The sequence below is a fragment of the Macrotis lagotis genome, chromosome 1 (genome assembly GCF_037893015.1).
Source record: "Macrotis lagotis isolate mMagLag1 chromosome 1, bilby.v1.9.chrom.fasta, whole genome shotgun sequence".
Lineage (NCBI taxonomy): Eukaryota > Metazoa > Chordata > Mammalia > Peramelemorphia > Peramelidae > Macrotis > Macrotis lagotis.
This window is the reverse complement of record NC_133658.1, coordinates 710,845,749-710,868,151: the sequence shown is the minus strand read 5'-3', so window position 1 is coordinate 710,868,151 and position 22,403 is coordinate 710,845,749. Positions and strand designations below refer to the sequence as shown.

The window sequence follows — 22,403 nt, the reverse complement described above, 5'->3', positions numbered from 1 at the left end:
AGTCATGGGGAAATTAAACTGGGTAAATTTGTACTTTTAAATTATGGTTGAAACTATCTTGAGTTACAGTTTACATCTCACCTTGTTGTGAATTTGAACCTTTTCATTTTATATTTTTTTCCTCTAGGGTGAATTAACTTTTATGTTTTTCCCAGTTGCTTCTTGCTTTTTTAATTTTCCTGGTAAAAAATTAAATTTATTTCTTCTTGTTTCTTTCTCTCTTTTTTAATAGATTAAGAAATGGCATTTCAAAAGGCCATCAAAGGGACAGCTCTGGTTGGAGGAGGTGCACTTGCCACTGTGCTAGGCCTCTCTCAGTTTGCTCATTATAGAAGGAAGCAAGTAAGTAATTATACATTTGCTGATTAAAATATGAAACTTAAGACTGTTAAAGTACTGTATATGGGAGTGTGTAAGCTAATGGGTTTGTTTAGAAATTACAGTCAAGGGCTTCTCAGTTTGATTTGGAAGCATTAATTTAGAGTACTGTATTAATGATGCTTCATGTCTGAATGTACTTTTTTTAAAGATATGAAAGTCATCATCAGAAAGCATTTTACTATTGAGGTTTTGTTTGATTTCTCTTGTTTTAAAAAGACATCTTCATTTAGAAGTACCCAGGATTTTTCTTTTAGGTATTATTTAGTTCACACAAATATGTTTATCTGCCTTGTACATGACTTTGTAATAAGAGGGAAGGTAGGAGAAAAGGGTCCACAGAGTTGACATTTATATAAGCCTGGTGTCTTTTTCTTTAGAAGGTACAGTTACTTATATTCTGTTCCTAATTATTTGTATAAAAATGGAAGAGGGGAATGAAAATTGTAATGATTTTCCATGATGCTTTTGTTTTTGAAATTGTTGCTGTTACTGCTTTTTTTTCTATGAAGCTGTTTTTGGGGGAGTTTTTTGTTTTTGGGGGGGATTTTGGTTATCCATGGAGATTCCAGATAAGTTCATCATGTAAAACCATGAAGAGATATGTCTGTTGTAATCTCAAGTCATGGGGCAGACATATAATTAGGCCTGATTGCTTCACTGCATTGCCTTACATTCCACCTGTGAGCTTAGTGGTAGACTTCTCTTGTCTGTTCTGATGTCAGTTGAGTACTTGTTCTCAATGTTTTGAAGCCCAGTGCTACATTTTCTCACTGTCAAAGTCAACTGGGACATAACATGATTTTGTAGACTAAGACAAAAATAAATCTCACTGGCTACTTGTGCATCATCTTTTTGGAGTGTTAACAAGGTTAAAGATGAACAATTTGATGATGTCTTTTGTATCCTCTGCCTTGAGCTGGTGATGGAAATCCTTTATCTTCCTGAAATTCTGTGTATTTTTTTCCTTGATGGTACTATGTAATGCAATCACACATGCTGCTTATAATCCTTAGTCCTGAAGAGCAGTAATTATGATAATAGCTGATGCTTATATAGGTGGTTAAGGTTTGCAAAGCACTTTATATACATTATCTCTTTGATTCTCATATCAGATCAGTGATAAGGTATACCATAGGCATTGTGATGAAACCCACTCTACCCTTGAGGAAATTGAAGTCAGTGAGGATTGGTGACTTTATTTTCTTGTGATCATAGAGCTAATTAAGTGTCAAAGGCAGGGTTTGGACACAGCTCTCTCCTGACCCAAATCCTTTGTTTTTTCCTCTATTCCAGATTTTCTTTTTGTAGTCATAATTATTTTTTTACATAATACTTCATAAAGCTCTCTTTTAAAAATTATTTTTCATTTACAATTATTCTATAAACATATTCAGGATCAAAAGAACCCTGTGGGATAGGTACAACTGACATCCTCTTTTTTTTGAGGAAACTGATTATCAGTGAAATTAAGTGACCTGAATCCAGGTCTGCTTGACCATATTTCTTTCCTCTTTCCTAATTTTTTTTTTGCTAACTGAATTTCAGTAGAATTGATTTCCTTTGCAATCTTATAAGCTTTATTTTATGTACTTAAAAATATGATTCTGAAAAAGAGTTCCTTGACTTGCCATATTGCTAAAGAGCTCCATGACACAGAACTTTGCTGGCTCATGAGAGCATAACTGGTTGATTGTATATAACTGAATATCTGACACTGGATTCTTTACAGGTTGGTCCTTGTGATTCCAAAATGTGTAAGGTGTTTAGGATTTTATGGTGGTTTAAATTCTGAAATTTATAAGCAGAGCCCAAAATGAGTTTTCTTTGAGCAAGCTTACTGCAGGCTTTTCATTAGAATATGATGACCCTGTCAACCCTGATCTTGATTGATATATTGTTGTTTTTTAATGTCCCCTTACTTCCTCAAAAGTAAGATGGAATTGATGCTGTTCCTTCTCTAGTTATTTATATAAAAAATGAGCCCTCATAAGGCCATGGGGACTTATGAGGTTAGTTTATTCTTGTCATCCTTACCAGTGATAGCAGAAATGAATTTGAAAATGCCAGTGCCAAAGGTCATGATATCTAGTATCATGAACTAAATCTGAACACAGCATACATATCTTAGCCACACTAAGTGTACTCTACTTCTAAGCTTACAGTTTAACTTTCTGCCAAGGAAATAAATACTATTTCATATCTTGCTTTGCTGGATTTTCAGTCATGAAGTCTTTAATAGGATATTTGTAGAAGGGCAGAATAAATTAACAGCATTTTTCTTTTTTTAGTTAAAGAAAAAATTTTTTCCAATTAGATGTAAAGGTAGTTTTCAACATTCATTTTTTTTAAGATTTTGAATTTTATATTTTTCTCCCTTCCTTCATTATTTTCTCACCCTTCTCCATGACAGTTGGAAATCTGATATAGGTTATATATGTACAGTCATGTTAAATATATTATCATTAGTCATATTGTGAAAAATAATCAAAACAAAAGGGGAAAAACTATGAGAAAGAAAAAAATGTACAACAAATTTTAAAAAGCGAAAAATAATATGTTTTGGTCTGCATGCAGACTCCATAGTTCTTTCTCTGGAAATGATTGAAAAAGCAACTTTCTAAATCAAAATGTTCAAACTAAATGACCTCCCCCCCAAATAAACACCCCAAATATGATTTTTTCCCCCAATTTTCTTTGGTGGGGGAGAGAAAGATGCTTTATTTCCCAGGGAATCTTAAGTTTCAAAAATAAACAAACTTCATCCTAAGAATAAAACAGACTAAATAGCAGTAGATTAGGTAATTAATATCCATGAGCTCATGGGTAGATTTGGAGAAAAGCATGGTCAAAAAAGTCATATTACTCTCATAAAAAGGCCATTTCTTTATGATGATTTCTGTCCCTTTTCAACTATTCCCATCAATGCACAATTTGGATACAGGCTGGAACCTAGCCAAAGGGCTTGACATAGAAGAGGACAAGCCATTTTTGCCATTGATACAAAGAGGCTATGGGCATCCCTTAGCTCACCTGTCCTTTCTCAGCATGTAGCTGCCAATCAGACATAGACTGGGGCAAAGACCTTTCTGACTTCAAGATCTAGGAAACATTTCCCCACATGCACGGTATTTGGCTAGAGGCATGTTTTTAATCATACCACATGTTGATACTTGAAGAAAATATTCATATTTTGTGTGATTATATAATCATTCATGCATATTCAGTAAAAACAGCTTGTTTTTTTTTCTATTTCCTAAATTGATTTTTGCCAAAGAGTTATTCCCTAATTTAAGAAAAAAGTTGGTCATCCTAAATATGGTTTTGTTTGACTGTTCTGGTCTGTGATCCCTGTTTTCTGGCATTGCTTATTGGGTTCTGGTCATTTTGTCACTTTCTCCCCTGATGTAGGACTGTTTGTCTTCAGGTGCTATCTATTTATCCCAGCATAGTACTTTAAAAAATTAAATAAGAAAATTTATTAAGCATGTAATATTGTGTTCAAGTTATTGTACTAGGTGCTAGGTATTTAGCCAAGTTGGGGTAATGTATACTATTTAAAAAGACACGTATAATTCAAGGTAGGGAATGATTGGGGCAAAGGAAAAGATTCAGACAAAGAACTCAAAAAACAAAATGAGGAGGAAAGAATATGTGTGTGTGTATATATATATATATATATATATATATATATATATATGTGTATATATGTAAATACACATACACACACACACACACACACACACACACACACACACACACACACATATATATAATATATTTTTTTCCCCTGGGGAGATAAAGGGAGGAATCAGGAAAGGTGATGACTGAGTGGTGTCTAAGAGGAAGAGAAAGATTTCAATGAGGGAGATATCAGGAAGAAGAACATGCCAACTGTGCCAGTGGCTTATATATGAATGTGCAGAGGCAGGAATTAGAAACTAATCTAGCAGAGTTTTTGTTTTTCTGGTTTATTAGGAAGGTGGAGTACATAAAGGGCAGTAATATAAAATAATGTCAAAAAGGTATGATGGAGCCAGATGGTTAAGGGCCTTAAATGCCAAGTAAAGAAGTTATTTTATTGTAGTGGATTTTAGGTGTATTTTATCCAAGAGACAATGGGAAACCATTGAAGGTTTTTCCATAAGAGGAATGCCATTGTCAGACACATACTTTAGGAATTTTATTTTGGCACCTATATAAAAAAGTGGATTGGAGAAGGGAGATAATAGAGATTAAGTCTCAGCTGGAGGTAATGATGGCCTAAATTGTTGGTGTTTGCTTTTTGTTCTCAAAGAAGACCATGGCATCAAGGAGGTGATGCTATGCCATACAAGTGAATTTAGGGATGGGTGCATTTAGAGTAGTGTCAATGTGAATGAAGACAAGAGATTGTGTTGAGGCAAAATTGATAGGACTTAGAATGGAATTGGGAATAAAAGAAAGGGAACAATCAATCAAGGATGACTTTGTTATAATTTTGGGTGAGCAGAAAGATGATGGTACCTTTAAAGAAATTAAGTTAGTGGCAGTGACTGGAGGTTGGTGTAAGATATAATGAGTTCAGCTTTGGATATGTTAGTTTTTAAGGTTATAAAACCTTAAACTTGAGTTATATAATGGATATGTGAGATTAGAATTTAGGTAATAGATTAAGGTAGCTACATAGATTTGGAAGTCATTTAATAAAAATAGGAAAAATGAACAACCCATGGGAACATAATAGATTACTGAGAGAGTACAGAGTATAATGTTGCATTATCAGTGTGGGTGGAAGATGGGTTGTCTATTGAGGGAAAGAGAAATTCAGACGGAGTTGGGGGCATGAGAGTAATTTTAGAAAAGCCATGGTGCTTGAAGTTCACTTGGAGATTAACAAAAATATAATCACCTAGCTATGAGTGTCACATTGAAGGTTAGATAAGATAAATTTCAGGGGTCCCAGTTTTCTAGAGTAGCATGGCAGTGCATGGCAGTGGTTACTTACAACTGTAGAGGTCACCAAAATGTGGCTATTGAAATGCCATATGTAAGGGTGTAAATTAAGTCAGGTTACAGATTAAACTACTTAAATGGCACAATGGACTTGAGAGGTAAGATTTACATATCACCAGTTAGCAACCTCATTCCATACCATTATTGTCTAAAGTCTAATGGTCCATGGCAGAATTGTCACTGTGTGGTGAAAGTCAGATTCTCCTCTCAAATATGTTTAAAATTTTTTTTTTATTTTGAGTTTTACAATCTTTACTCTAATCTTCCTTCCCTCACCCCACTCCCCACCGAAGGCAGTCTGTTAGTCTTTACATTATTTCCATGGTATACATTGATCTAAGTTGAATGTAATGAGAGAGAAATCATATCCTTAAGGAAGAAAAATAAAATATAAGAGATAACAGAATTACATAGTAAGATAACGGGTTTTTTTCCCCTTAAATTAAAGGTAATAATAGTCTTTGGTCTTTTTTCAAACTCCACGAATCTTTTTCTGGATACAGATAGTATTCTCCATTGCAAGATAGCCCCAGATTGTCCCTGATTGTTGCACTGATGGAACCAGGAAGTCCATCAAGGTTGATCATCACCCTCATGTTGCTGTTAGGGTGTAAATGTTTTCCTGGCTCTGCTCATCTCACTCAGCATCAGTTCATGAAAATCCCTTCAAGCTTCTCTGAATTCCTGTCCCTCCTGGTTTCTAATAGAACAATAGTGTTCCATGACATACATATACCACAATTTACTAAGCCATTCCCCAATTGAAGGACATTTACTTAATTTCCAATTCTTTGCCACCATAAACAGGGCTGCTATGAATATTTTTGTACAAGTGATGTTTTTAACCCTTTTTCATAATGTCTTCAGGGTATAGACCCAGTAGTGGTATTGCTGGATCAAAGGGGATGAACATTTTTGTTGCCCTTTAGGTGTAATTCCAAATTGCTCTCCGGAAAGGTTGGATGAGTTCACAGTTCCACAAACAATGTATTAGCAGCCCAGATTTCCCACATCCCTTCTAACACTGATCATTAACCTTTCTGGTCATATTGGCCAGTCTGAGAGGTGAGTTAGTATCTCAGAGATGCTTTAATTTGTATTTAATAAGTAATGATTTAGAGCAATTTTTCATATGACTATGGATTGCTTTAATTTCCTTATCTGTAAATTGCCTTTGCATATCCTTTGACCATTTGTCAAATGGGGAATGGCTTGTTTCTTTTGAAAATTTGACTCAGTTCTCTGTATATTTTAGAAATGAGATCTTTGTCAGAAATACTAGTTGTAAAAATTGTTTCCCAATTTAATACATCTCTTTTGATCTTGGTTAACAGTGGTTTTATCTGTGTACAAAGCTTTTAAATTTAATGTAATCAAAATTAGCTAGTTTGTTTTTAATGATATTCTTCATCTCTTCCTTGGTTATAAACTGCTTTCCTTTTCATTTATCTGAAAGGTAAACTACTCCTTGGTCTTATAATATTGCTTATAATATTGTTTTTTATGTCTAAATCCTGTATCCATTTTGATCTTATCTTGGTATAGGGAGTGAGATATTGGTCTAATATAAGTTTCTTCCATAGTAACTTCCAATTTTTCCAACAGTTTTTATTGAAGAGAGAGTTTTTATCCCAGTAGTTGGACTCTTTGGGTTTATCAAAGAGTAGATTACTATAATCATTTCCTGCTATTGCACCTAATCTATTCCACCACTCTATTTCTTAGCCAATACCAGACAGTTTTGATGACTGATGCTTTATAATATCACTTTAGATCTGGTAAGGCTAAGTCACCTTCTTTTGCACTTTTTTTTCATTTGAATCCCTGGAAATTCTTGACTTTATAGTTCTCCATATGAATTTACTTACAACTTTTTCTAACTCATTAAAGTAATTTTTTTGGAATTTTGATTGGTAGGGTATTGAACAGGTAATTTAGTTTTGGTAGAACTGTCATTTTTATTATATTAGCTCAGCCTATCCATGAGCAGTTGATGTTTGCCCAGTTATTTAAGTCTGATTTTATTTTTGTGAGAAGTGTTCTGCATATAGAAATCTCGTGAATTTATGAGGGTTTATTTTATATTCTGTGACTTTGCTGAAGTTGCTAATTATTTCTAGTAGTTTTTTAGATGATTTTTTTTGGGATTTTCTAGGCATACTATCATGTCATCTGCAAAAAGTGAGAGTTTTGTCTTTTCCTTCCCAATTCTAATTTCTTTAATTTCTGTTTCTTCTCTTTTTGCTGAGGCTAACATTTTAAATACGATATTGAATAGTAGTGGTGATAATGGGCACCCTTGTTTCACCCCTGATCTTATTGGGAATGCCTCTAGCCTATCCCCATTGCATATAATACTTGTTGATAGATATTCCTTATTATTCTAAGAAACAAACCATTTATTCCTACACTCTCTAGTGTTTTTAGTAGGAATACGTGCTTCATTTTCTCAATAGCTTTTTCAGCATCTGTTGATATAATCATATGATTTTTGATAGGTTTGTTATTGATATAATTAATTATACTAATAGTTTTCCTAATATTGACCCAACCCTGCATCCCTGGAATAAATCTTACTTGATCATAGTGTATTATCATAGTGATAACTTGTTGTAATTGATTTGCTAAGATTTTATTTAAGATTTTGGCATCTATATTCATCAGGGAGATAGGTCCATAATTTTCTTTCCTTGTTTTAACTCTTCCTGGTTTAAGTATCAGCACCATATTGGTTTCATAGAAAGAGTTAGGCAGAGTGCCATCTTCACCTATTTTTCCAGCGTTATAGATATAGAATTAGAACCAATTGTTCCTTAAATGTTTGATAGAATTCACTTGTGGATCCATCTGACCCTGGAGATTTTTTTCTTAGGGAGTTCAATAATGGTTTGTTGAATTTCTTTTTCTGAGATAGGGTTGTTCAGGTTTTTAATTTCCTTTTCACTTAATCTGGGCAACTTACATTTTAGTAAATATTCATCCATTTCACTTAAACTGTCAAATTTATTGGCATAGAGTTGGGCAAAATAATTCCAAATTATTACTTTAATATCCTCCTCATTGGTGGTGAGTTCACGTTTTTTCATTCATGATAGTAGTAATTTTGTTTTCTTCTTTTTTTAATCAAATTGACCAGAGGTTATCAATTTTATTGGGTTTTTCATAACATCAACTCTTGGTTTTATTTATTAGTTCAATAGTTTTCTTGCTTTTGTTTTTATTAATTTCTCTTTTAATTTTTAGAATTTCTAATTTGATATTTAATTGGGGGTTTTTAATTTTTTCTTTCTCTAATTTTTTAGTTGTATATTTAGTTCATTGATTTCCTCTTTCTCTAATTTATTCATGTAAGCATTTAAAGTTATAATATATCCCCTGACAGCTGCCTTGAGTGAATCCCATAGGTTTTGGTATGTTTTTTCATTATTGTAATTATTTAGGATGAAATAATTCTTTCTATAATTTGTTGTTTGATCCACTCATTTTTTTAAAATGAAGTTATTTAGTTTCCAATTAGTTTTGGGTCTGTATCTTCCTGGTCCAGTATTTCATATGATTTTTATTGCATTATGATCTGAGAAAGATGTATTTGCCATTTCTGCCTTTTTTGCAGTTGATCATTAGGTTTTTATACCCTAGTACATGGTCAATTTTTGTGTAAGTGCCATGTACTGCAGAAAAAAAAGCATATTGTTTTCTGGTCCCATTCAGGTTCCTCCATAAGTCTATCATATCTAGGTTTTCTAACAATCTATTTCCCTGCTTAACTTCCTTCTTGTTTATTTTATGGTTAGATTTATCTAAATTTGAGAGTGGGAGGTTGAGATCTCCCACTAGTAGAGTTTTGCTGTCTATGTCTTCCTGTAGCTCTTTCCACTTCTCCTCTAAGAGTTTGAATGCTATGTCATTGGGTGCATACATATTTAGTATTGAAATTTCTTTATTGTCTACAATACCTTTTAGGAAGATATAGTTTCCTTCCTTATCTCTTTTAATGCTATCTATTTTTGTAGCTGCTTTGTCTGAGATAAGGATTGTTGCCCCTGCTTTTTTCATTTCAGCTGAAGCAAAATATATTTTGCTCCAGCCTTTTACCTTTACTCTATATGTATCTTTCTGCTCCAAATGAGTTTCTTGTAAGCAGCATATTGCAGGATTCTGGTTTTTAATCCACTCTACTATTTGCTTACGTTTTTAGGGAGAAGTCATCCCATTCACATTCACAATTATAATTGTTAACTCTTTATTGCCCTCGATGCTATCTGTTTGCATTTTCCTCCCTTTTCTCCCTTTATCCATATTCCCCAGTATTTTATTTCTGAAAACTGCCCCCTTCAGTGTGTTTGCCTTCCTGTATCAACCCCCTCCCTTTTCTTTCCCCTTTCCCTTTCCCCCTTCTTCTCTCCCTTCCTTCTGTTAATTACCCCTTTTTCCCTTTCTCCTTTCCCCTTTTAATACTTGAAAGGTAAGATAAGTTTCTTAACTGAGTGTTTGTTTAAGTTAACTTTATGCCAAGTCTGATGAGAGGAAGATTCAGGTGGTTCTCAGCTCCTCCCTTCTTCCCTTCTATTACAGTAGGTCTTTTGTACCTCTTAATGTATTGAGATTTACCCCATTCAGTCTCCTCCATCCTCTCATTTCCTTACTGTCCCCCTTTTGTAGGAGGTATTTTTTTTTAAATCATTCTGAGTCACAAAAAAGTCATGAGTGTCTATCACTTCTGCCTATGTATATTCTCTCTAATAGAGTTACAATTCTCAAGCATTATGAGAATCTTTCTCCCAGGAGGGGATATAGCCAATTTCATCTTAATGGATATAAGTTTTTTTCTTTATCCTTTTTTTTAACCTTTTCAAGTGTCTCCTTTTTTTTTTTGGGTTTAGGTTTTTGCAAGGCAAATGGGGTTAAGTGGCTTGCCCAAGGCCACACAGCTAGGTAATTATTAAGTGTCTGAGACCGGATTTGAACCGAGGTACTCCTGACTCCAGGGCTGGTGCTTTATCCACTGTGCCACCTAGCCACCCCTCATGTATCTCTTGAACCTCATGTTTGGTGTCCAAATTTTCTATTTAGCTCTGGTCTTATTATCAGGAAATGTTGTAAGCCTTCCATTTCATTAAATGTCCATCTTTTATCCTGGAAAAGAAGGCTCATTGCTGCATAGTGGATTCTTGGTTGTATTCCAAGTTCCCTTGCTCTTCAGAATATCTCATTCCAAGCCCTTGATCCTTTAATGTTGATCCAGCCAGGTCCTATGTAATCCTTACTGTGGCTCCTTGGTGTCTAAATTGTTTCTTTGCTGGCTGCTTGCAGGATTTCCTCTTTTATCTTATAGTTCTGGAATTTGGCCACAACATTCCTTGGTGTTTTCATTTTAGAATCTCTTTCTGTTCTTTCAATAACATGGGTCCATGATAACAGGGAAGTTTTCCATCACTAAATCTTGTAATATTAAGTCCAGGCTTTTTTTCTCTTCAATGTTTTCAGGAATATCTATAATTCTCAGGTTGTCCCTTCCTGATCACTTCTCGAGGTCAGTGGTTTTGCTGATGAGGTATTTTACATTTTCTTCTATTTTTTTCTATTTTTTGGTTTTGTTTAACAGATTTGACCTTTGTGGGGTAGCTAGGTGGCTCAGTGGATACAACACCGGCCCTGGAGTCAGGAGTACCTGAGTTGAAATCTGGCCTCAGACACTTAATTACCTAGCCATGTGGCCTTGGGCAAGCCATTTAACCCCATTGCCTTGAAAAATCTAAAAAAAAATAAATAAAATAAAATTTCTATTCCTATTTTTAATTTCTTAGTGTTTATCTCTCATTTTTATAATATTTTTTGAAATCCACATATTGTTAAATTCAAAGTTTTAATCTGCTACTTCCTTTTCATGAATAAATTTGTCCCATTCACATTCTAAGCTATAATTACTTGTTGAATATTTTCCTCCTTCCTATGTTTTTCTAACTATTCTTCTCAATCTATTACTCTCTCCTCACTCCTCTGCTTTGCTTCTACCACTACCTTGCACCCTCCTATTCCTTAACTCACCCACCCCTCTAAAAGTGCCTCCTTTAACCTTCACCCCTACCCTATTCCCTTGTCCCCTTATTTTTCTGAATTTAGAAAACAGATATTTCTCTTTAACCTATTACCACTAAGAGTAAAGTTCCCACACTACCCATTCCCCTCTTGCTAAGTTCTGTATCAAATTTTCCTTTTATGCCCTATCTGTATGAAAAAATTACTCCTTTTTGTGTCTCCCTACAGTTTTATTGTTTTAGAATCACCCAATCATATTCAGCTCAATCCAAACCTTTCAAACTGCCCAAATAATGATAACATAAAAACACTGCTATTTTCCTATATATATGAATCAAACAATTTGACCTTGAGTTTTCCTTATAATTGATCTTGAATGTTTATCTTATATTTCTCCTGAATGTTATATGCTGGATTTTCTATTAAGTTCTTGGGTTTTTGTTTAAAAAAAATATGAGGGGGGGCAGAGACAAGATGGTGGCATGAAGGCAGCATTTCCCAGGAACTCCTTCCCCCCTAAACTCCAAAAACCAAAAAAATTCTGACTCTAGCCAAAATTTAGAGAGGGGGGCAGAACCCACAGAAAGACTGAGTGATACATTTTCCCAGTCTAAAATAACTTAGAAGTTCCTAGGGAAAGGTTTGTTTCACTGGGTTGGGGGGCGGTTTTGGGAAAAAGCAGCGGCTGCAGTGCAACTCAGTCCAGCCTAGAGATCACTGGCAACAGCTTGAAGATGTGGGGAGAGAATTCTGCTACACCAGAATGAGTGTGGAGTGAGGAGTACCGGCTGCAGAATTCATAGTGAGAAGGGAGAAAGCAGCCTGCACCCCCAGAGATGCTAGGGGAAGTCTGCAGAAATGTCTCTGCTCTCCCTCAGTTTAGGATGATCCAGCTTGCAGTTTGGGCTTCCATACTAAGCAGCCAAGCTGGATCTCTCCTTACAGCCCCAGGGCTGTGTGTGTGTGGGTCATCTACATATCAAAACACAGGCAAGAGAGCATAAGACCTTGGAGGAATAAAGATCCCAGTGGAGTGTCCCCCCCCCCAAAAAAAGACCCCAAAGCCTTAGAAGTGCTGTCTTGGTCTGAGGAAATGAGTAAACAACAGAAAAAGAAGAATCTGACCATAGAGAATTACTTTAGTCCTGTGGAAGATCAAAATACATACTCAGATGATGACAAAATCAAAGCTTCCTTATCCAAAACCTCCAAGAGAAATAGAAAATTGGCTCAGAGTTTGGATGAGCTCAAAAAAGACTTTGAAAAGCAATTAAGGGAGATGAAAGAAAAATTGGGAGGAAAAATGAGAGAGATGCAGAAAAATCATGAAAACCAAATCAACAGCTTGGTGAAAGATATACAAAAAAATACTGAAGAAAATAATATGTTAAAAACCAGTTTAGGCCTAATGGAAAAAGCAAAATAAAAGGCAAATGAGAAGAAGAAGCCTTAAAAAGCAGAACTGGCCAGTTGTAAAAGGAGATAAAAAAGCTCTCTGAAGAAAATAACTCCTTCAAATGCAGAATGGAACTAAAGGAAGCTGATGACTTTTCAAGAAATCAGGAAGAAATAAAACTTCTAAAAAAGCCAAAAATTAGAAGAAATATGAAATATCCCATTGGAAAAACAACTGACCTTGAAAATAGATCCAGAAAAAATAATTGAAAAATTATTGGGCTATCTGAAAGCCATGATCAGGAGAAGAGCCTAGACATCATTTTTCAAGAAATAGTGCATCAAAATTGCCCTGAGATCCTAGAAGCTGAGGGTAAAATAAAAATCAGAGAATTCACCGGTTACCCCTGAAAGAGATCCCAAAAGAAAAACTACCAGGAATATTATAGCTAAATTCCCAAACTCCCAAATCAAAGAGGAAATTCTAAAAGCTGCCAGAAACAAACAATTCAACTACCGAGGCTCCATAGTCAGGATTACACAGGATCTGGCAGCATCTACATTAAGGACTTGTAGGGATTGGAATGTGATATTCCGGAAGGCAAAAGATCTTGGTTTACAACTGAGAATCAACTACCCAGCAAAACTGAACATCCCCTTTTAGGGGAAAAGATGGACTTTCAATAAAACAGGGGACTTTAAAACTTTCCTATTGAAACAATCAGAGCTTAACAGAAAGTTTGATCTCCAAGTACAGGACTCTGGTGAACCACAGAGAGGGTGAAAGATAAGGACTGATCATGAGGAACTTAATGGTATTGAACTATTTGTATTCCTGCATGGGAAGAAGATAACTCATGAACTTTCTCATTTATAAGAGCTGTAAGAAAGAGCATATATAGACAAGACATAGAAAGGAGTGGAATTAATGATATAATATAGTAAAAAAGTTGGAGTCAATGGGTGGTTAACAAAAGTACTGGGAGGAAGGAAAAGGAGATGAAGAAGAAGCTAAGAAATTTCTCATAAGAGTCAAGAAAAAGCTTTTACAATGGAGTGGAAAGGGGGAAGGCAAGGGGGAATGAGTAAGCCTTCATTTGCATCAGAGATGGCTCAGAGAGGAAATAACCTACACACTTAATAGATTTCCTCACCCTATTAAGTGTGTAGGTTATTTTTGATTCTCTTTCAAGTTGGTTGCCTTTCTTTTCATAATTTTCTTCTTGGATTGCTCTTATTCCCCCCCCCCCCCCCATTTTCCTTCCAAGCACTCTTTGAGCTGGGGACCATTTGACATTTCTAATTGAAAAAGAAGTGACTTTTTATGTTCCATTATTTTCTTCTGAATATGCACCCAGATCTTCTTTGTCCCCAAAGTAATCTATGGTTGAATTTTTTTTGTCCTTTGCTTACTTATTTTTATTTATTTATTTGTTTTATTTTGTTTTTAGTAACTATTTTTCAAGTTGTAGTCCTGAGATATGGAGAGTGATACCCCATGTCTTAGGTCCTTCTTTATGTTATTTTCTGACATCTCTCTGAAGAAGCCATTCCTAGGACCCTATTCACATTGCCTAGAAAATGATCTTGCTCCTTGTATTTCCTCTAGTGGCTACGTATTACAGCTATCCTCTCTGCCCTGGAACTGAAATCAAGGACTCTGATTTCTTGCATGTGCCCATAGCCAGCAGGTTCCCCTCCCTCAATACTGCATTCATCAATGTAGCTACTTTTGCTCTGCCGTCATAGCCAAAGGTACATCTGATCAGCACAACTCTGCTTGGCATTCTCAACAGTGGAATGTTCTTTAGTCTTCCTCTGTATAGCTGTCAGACCCCCTACACTGTCTGCAAAATGAAAATTTCTAAGACTGATGTTGCCCCTCTACCCAGAACCAGGACTTGTTTGTTGACTCTGCAGTTAGCCTAGAGGTGTTGGCACTTCAGTTAGGTTGAATCTCTCTCTCTCTGGACTTGGATCTTCTCTGGGGGTTTTCTCAAATTGTCTTGGGAGGACACTGCTTTACCCATGTTTATTTCTGCTGCTCTGGGGACTGTTCTTTTTTTGTGAAGGAAATTTGGATAGCTGAAAGTTTTTTGATCTACTCCTCCATCTTCTTAGAATCCTCTTCAAATATGCTGTTAAGTCCCTTGCCACGTGACCTTGGGTAAATACGTCTCAGAGCTTCAATTACTCATTTGCAAAATGAAGAGATTGGAGGAAACAATCTTGTAGATTCCTTCTAGACTTAAAATCTTATGGTTTTATGACCTTAAAATCACTTAACCAGTCGTACCTGCATTTGGGAAAGGAAAGCTGGGTTGTGATAGAGCCATGGTGGCTCCTTCTTCATAATGAAACATTTGAAGGTAATTTCCAGTGATGTAGAAGGTTGGAGTACCAGAAGTTGGAGTTTTTCAATAACATTGATTTCAGGGATACAGCAATAACAATTATGGCCAGTGGCCTCTGGCTGAATGTGTAAGTTTGTGGGATATCATCAGTATATATATCCCCTTCATTAGTTGATTATAAGGTGGTGAGCCAGATAGCATACAACAGTGTTCCCTTTAATTTGTTAAAAGGTATGATTAGATATAAATGCTGCTGTATGACAATTGGACAAATAGTCAGTGATGTTTAAATCAACACAGAAAACTAAGTTAATCTGACACATCTTTAATGATATATGTATACTTACTGCATGGCAGTTAAGGATGGATGAAGAAGTTCACCTAAATGACTATAATTATAATTAATTTTTAACCAAATTGAACATTTTATTTGGTTACCAGGGGAAAGAGGATATCAAGAAACTGTAGGAGGCCTTGCTGAAGACAGTGGTATCCATAATTCAGAGGGTTCCATGGCTTGACTTTACTACAGCAGTGTGCTGGCAAATGTTTAACACTTTTATGTTTAATTTGCATTATTAATAATCTCTCTTACTTTTTTTAAGAGAATGAACCCCCCCCCCCAATAAATCAAAACTTAGTTGTAGCATTTGCCAATTTAGGAGGTGGTAAATGCCCACACAGAAAATTTAATAAGTCAGCTCTTGAGAACTCGTATGAACCAACTCTGTTACACCTTTGCTCCCTGCATCTGTTTGAGGAGATGATAGGAGCTACATCTGCCCTAGAAGTTGTTAGTTTTCCTTTAAAAGCTATTGGAAGGGGCGGCTAGGTTGCGCAGTGGATAAAGCACCAGCCTTGGAGTCAGGAGTACCTGGGTTCAAATACAGTCTCAGACACTTAATAATTACCTAGCTGTGTGGCCTTGGGCAAGCCACTTAACCCCATTGCCTTGCAAAAAACCCCCCAAACCTAAAAGAAACATAGGAGGTTATAAGTGAAGTTGAAACAGCAACCTAAAATGTCATGAAAACTGTGTTTTGTGAGGTTGTGGTCTAATTGAGCAACCTGGAGTCTCTCCCTTGTGTACAATTCCATAAACTTGAGAAGCACGCATAGGAGAAGTTCAAATAGAACTTTTTCAAGTCAGTTAAATCTGTTAGTCTCAAACAATGGGGAGCATATTTGTATCCTTTTATAGGTGACAAAGATGGATAATTGTGCACACATGACCCCATAAATAAATGACCCTGTTAAACATGGTTCCTTGATGGCATCCACGAGGGAGGGAGTAAAATTCCTTAAAGAATAGAGTCTGGGGGTGGCTAGGTGTCTTGGTGGATAGAGCACTGGCCCTGGAGTCAGGAGTACCTGAGTTCAAATCTGACCTCAGACACTTAATAATTACCTAGCTGTGTGGCTTTGGGCAAGCCACTTAACCCCATTTGTCTTGAAAAAACCTTAAAAAAAAAAAGAATAGAGTCTGTCAGATTAACCAATAACAACCAATTGACTCTGGCATATAGCCACCTCTCTTCCAAACTTCATCATCTTGCCTAGGTTTGCAGTCTCATTGTCAACATGGACTACTCCCTAATGTCACATTTTCAATATTAAATATTATTTATTCCTCCTCCACAGCAGTTTTTGAATTTGTCTCTTTTTCTTTATTTACATGGCATTTTAGTTGAGGTCCTCATCACCTTTTGCCTGGATTATAGTCTCCTAATTGATTTCTCCCTTCTATCTAATCTGTCTTTCATGCTTTTAACATACAGTATTTTTAAAGAATTATCTGACAATTTACCTGATTAGTAAACTCTATGGCTTCCTATTGCCTTTAGGATCAAATTACAAGATTTTGTCATTTAAAGCTGGCTCCAATTTCTCTTCCAGCCTTTTATCTTTCTCTTCTTTAACACTCTTTGATCTAGTTGCCTTGCTTTTGCTCTCATCTGAACTGTAAACTCTAGCCTCTTTGCTTTTGTACCCATAATATATTCCCTTTATTCTTCTACTTCTTTTTTTTTTCTTTTGCATGGCATTGGGGTTAAGTGACTTGCTTATTAAGTGTCTGAGGCTGCATTTGAACTCAGGTCCTCCTAACTCCAGGGCCAGTGCTCTATCCATTGCACCACCTAGTGGCCCCTATTCTTCTACTTTTTATTCTCCCTAGCTTCAAAGTTCAATTCAAGTACCTCCTCTTTCAGGAGATCTTTTTTGATCTCCCAAGGTGCTTGAGCTTCTTTCCTGAAATGGCCTTCCTTTTATTTTGTAAATATTCTGTATGCAATTATATATGGCTATATTATCTCCCTCAATAGATTGTAAATTTCCTGTGGATAGGAACTGTTTAATTTTTTTGTCAATTTTTCCCCAGCTGGTGCCTGGCACATAGCTGAGACTTAAGAAATTCATTTTAATTCATTAGCCCCTAACATCCCCACCATTAAGACAAATTTGAGGTTCCAATGTCAGCTTAACTTCAGATGAAGCAACAGGATTTAAAGTTAAGTTGGGATAGACCTCTTTTGTTATGGGAATCATTCCTTCACTTAATTTTTTAATATTAAATTCTATTTTTAATTAACAAGCATCTACCCCTCCAATAAAAAAAAAAAGGAAATCCCTTCATCAGATATACATATTCAAATAAAATACATTATCCATGTTCAAAAATTTATGGCTCACCCCATATATCTTAACTATAATGTCTCAGGTAATAACTCTTTAGAAAATATTTTATTTTTCCAACTACATGCAATAATAGTTTTCAATGATCAAATTTTTTGCAAGGTTTTGCAGTTCCTCCTGATAGGAAGCAATCTAATGTAGGCTATACATGTAATGTAGAATCAAATCAAATTAAAAAAAGAACATTAGAAAAAAATCATAATTTATAAGATAACTTTTAAAAATTGAAGATAGTAAGCTTTGGTTTGCATTTAAACTCCACAGTTCCTTCTCTAGATTTGGATGGTATTTTCCATCACAAGCTTTTTTTAGAATTGTCTTTGATTATTGTATTGCTTAGGTGAACAAGTCCATCATTGTGGATTTTATTCATCTATGCCATACAGATATATTACTAAGAATAAGCTTTAGCATTGTGTAAATACCTCTAAATACAAGGAATTTTTTCATATTTTTCAATAGAATTTTCATTACTAGTCTCCAAATCTCGTGCCCATCTTTGCACTTAAGTTACCAAATATCAAGTTATGTATGTATTGACATAATTTAGGAAATTTTGTTAAGTTCTTTATTAAAGCATCTCTATTTTGTCAAGTCTCTAAAAGATATGTTGATACACAAACCATAACTATTTTCATTTTTCATTTACCATCAATATTTTAAGATGAAATTATGACCAAATGTCCCATGAAATACTGCATTTTATAAACTCTTGAGGATACAACAAAGCCAACTTTACCCACTCCTTTTACTTCTCAGGAGAATCTATGAATCATCTTTCCATACTGTCATGTGGTTTTATTTATAACAGATTTCAATATTGGTGCAATTTGCTTTCTCCAAAAGTGTGCTTCTCTGTCACTGGACCATTCATCAAGGTAATCAACAGTTAAATTAACATTTGAAAAAGTGTAAAAATTGTGTGACCTTATCAAGCTTTACTATCATTTCTGCCCTTTTTATAAGATCCTTGAGAAAATGGATTGTTTCATCCTTTTGATTTGCAACCTCAGTGTAAATAACACAGTTGACTAGCACATAGATGGTGGCTAAATGTTTGTTAGTCGATCTATCACTATGTAAATAGAATGGGCTTACACAGGGATAAAGATCCTCTGTATTGTTTACTTATGGCCATTTCAGGAATCTCTCACTCTCTCTGTCTCTGTCTATCCTCTCTCTGTCTCTGTCTCTGTCTCTGTCTCTGTCACTGTCTCTGCCACTGTCTCTGTCACTGTCTCTGTCTCTCTCTGTCTCTCTGTCTGTCTCTCTGTCTCTCTGTCTCTCTCTCTCTTCCCCCTCCTTATTCTCTTTCCTCCAAATAAAATGGGGGGGGGGACTAAACCAAAGTTCATTACTTCATGAGATAACAATAATAATTAAGACAAAGTCAAAAGATTGAAAAAATTAGAAAATGTTAATTTATCTGATATAAAAAAATAGAAAACTGATCAAGGAGAGATAATTTAAAAATCATTTGAAAATCATGATGAAAAAAGAGTTTATATAATATATTTTAAGGAGTAATGAAAGAAAACTGCTTATATCCCTTAGAATCAAATGGCAAAGTAAAAACAGATATAACCATTCAGTTATTTCCTGAATCTCCAAAATGAAAACTCTAACATGTAAAATATATTCAAAATTTGATCTTCCAAGAGAAAAAGAGAAAAAATTGCAAGGAGACAGTAAGCAAAAGTTCAATCTGAGGAACCACAGCCAGTATCACATAAGATTTAACAGCTAATTCTATCCAGGGCATGAAAGCATGTTAAATGATATTCCAAAAAGTAAAAGATGTATGCTTAGAACCAAGAACAACTTATTCAGCAAAATTGAGTATAACCTTACAAAGAAAAACAGGTACCTCTAATGAAGTAGAACACTTCCAAGCATTGTTGATAAAAAAAGATCAGAGTTGGGGCGGAGCCAAGATTCCGACATGAAGGGATCCAGTCTTAGGAGCTCTCTGATAAAAACTCATAAACTAAGGACTCTAACTAAACTTTCAAGAGACAGAACCCACAAAGGGACCCAGTGAGGCAGTTCTCCTACTCAAGGTAACCTGGAAAAGAGCAGAAAGGCTCTGCTCCCCAGGGTTGGAGGGGTGGCCCGCTGGAGGGGTGGCCCGCTGGAGGGGTGGCCCACCAGAGCAAAAGAACTTAAGCCTTCTGGAGGCAGCCCCAGGGCGCTGGGAGGCTCGGCTCACAGCAGCGGGGGAGTCTCCTGAGCTGCACCCTGGGGAGCACTGGGCACAAAGTGGGGGAACGATGGGGGACCTCTGCCAGAGCAAGCAAATAGAGCCCAGCCCCCAGGGCACACAGCAAGCAGCTTGGTCTTTCAGCAACGTAGACCCGGAAACAGAAGCAGGTGGAGCCAGTAAGCAGGAGCCCCCAGGGCATGAGCCCATTGAGCTGAGGGAGGGGAGTGAAGAGATAGAGACTGCAGAGCTCTGTCCTCTGCCCCTGGAACAGGACTCTGGGGCTCTGACCACATTCAGATCCTGATCCCAGTCTAGGCCCCCCCATAGAACAACAGGGCCCCCCACCTTGGCCCTGTGGCAGAGGGGGGCGCTTATGGTCATTCACAGACCAGGAGGGAGGACAGAGCCTCACACACAGACCCTTGTGGGAGTGTCCCAAAAGCTCAGAAAGCACCCCCAAAAACAGGCTTAGGCTGGGAAAATGAACAAGCAAAGAAACAAGAGGAAGACCATTGAGAAATATTTTGCAAATGAGCCCAAGAAGGATCAAAAATACTCAGTCTGAAGAGGAGGAAGCACAAGCTCCTGCATCGAAAGTCTCCAAGAAAAACAGAAATTGGGCTCAGGCTATGACAGAGCTCAAAAAAGACTTTGAAAATCAAATGAGGGAGTTGGAAGAAAAACTGGGAAAGGAAAGGAGAGATGCAGGAAAAACATGAAAATGAAGTCAGCAGCTTAGTCAAGGAAATCCAAAAAAATGCTGAAGAAAATAGCATGCTAAAAACCAGCTTAGGTCAAATGGATAAAAGAGTTCAAAAAGTTATTGAGGAGAAGATTGCTTTAAAAAGCAAAATTGGTCAGATGGAAAAAGAGATAAGAAAACTCTCTGAGGAGAACAAATCCTTCAGACAAAGAATAGAATTCAGGGAGATTGATGAATTTACCAGAAATCAGGAATCAATACTTCAAAACCAAAAAAATGAAAAATTAGAAGAAAATGTGAAATATCTCATTGAAAAAAACAACTGATATGGAAAACAGACTTAGGAAAGATAATTTAAAAATTATTGGAATACCTGAAAGTCATGATCATGGAAAAGAGCCTTGACATCATTTTCAAAGAATTACTACAGGAAAATTGCCCTGATATTCTAGAAGCAGAGGGCAAAATAGAAATGGAGAGAGTCCACCGATTCTCCCCGAGAAAGAGATCCCAAAAAACCAACCCCCAGGAATATTATAGCCAAGTTCCAGAACTCCCAAGTCAAAGAGAAAATATTACAAGCAGCCAGAAGGACACAGTTCAAATATCGTGGAGCTGCAGTCAGGATCACACAGGACTTAGCAGCAACTACATTGGAAGCTGGTAGGGCTTGGAATACAATATACTGGAAGGTAAAGGAGCTTAGAATGCAGCCAAGAATGAACTGCCCAGCAAGGCTGAATGTCCTCTTCCAGGGGGAAAAAGATGGACTTTCAATGAACCAGGGGAATTTCAAAGGTTCCTTTTGGAATGGCCAGAACTGAACAGAAGGTTTGATCTTCAGATATAGGACTCGGGTGAAGCATGGAGATTGGAGGAGAGGGGGGAAATATGAAGGACTTAATGAGGATGAGCTGCATGTATAGAAAAATGATACTGATAATATTCATATGAACCATCTCAGTTAATAGAGCAGGTAGAGGGAGCTTTTATAGTTGAAGCACAGGAGAAAACTGAATTCGAAGATAAAATATGGTGTAAAAATGGAGTCAATAGGAAAAAAAAGGGAAATGTAATGGGAGAAAGAAAAAGGAGAGGGGGAATAGTCCAAGATATTTCACATAATAAGATTTTTTTCTTATTACAATGAGCTATTGCAATGATATGGAAGGGGGGAGGCAAGGGGGAATGAGGGAACCTTTGCTCTCATCAGAGGTGGCTAGGAGAGGAAACAGCAAATATACTCAACGGGGTATAGACAACTGGAGTAAGAAGGAGGGGGGAGCAGGGGGAAGGGGTGGGGATGTGAATAAAGGAGGAGAGGATGGATCATGGGGGGACAGTGGTCAGATATAACACATTTTCTTTTTTACTTCTTCCAAGGGGCTGGGATTGGATGGCCTGTCCAGGACCATAGGGCCAGGTGGATTCTGGGCCTAAAGGGTGGTGTCTGGGCTCAGGGCTTCTTGGCCCCAGGACCAGGGATCTGTCTGCTGTGCCACTCAGCGACCCTACAGCAGAGTCAGAGTGAAAGGAGAGAGAAAATATAGTACATGGTAGTGGAGAAATAAGAAAGGAGAGGGAGTTGCAATCAGCAATAGCAATGTTGGAAAAATATGGAAGTAACTTTTGTGATGGACTT

The 22,403-nt window shown here is 36.5% G+C and overlaps 1 protein-coding gene across 5 annotated transcripts in view; it reads left to right on the top strand.

The window, feature by feature from the left end:
* GPD2 (glycerol-3-phosphate dehydrogenase 2) overlaps positions 1 to 22,403 on the top strand; it is a 205,321-nt gene that overhangs the window by 46,264 nt on the left and 136,654 nt on the right. For all 5 annotated transcript variants that reach the window (XM_074215955.1, XM_074215952.1, XM_074215954.1 and 2 more), the window contains exon 2: positions 233 to 342. In XM_074215955.1, coding sequence (XP_074072056.1) covers positions 241 to 342 — 102 coding nt within the window. In that variant the 5' untranslated portion in view covers positions 233 to 240. The remainder of the gene's footprint in view (positions 1 to 232; positions 343 to 22,403) is intronic.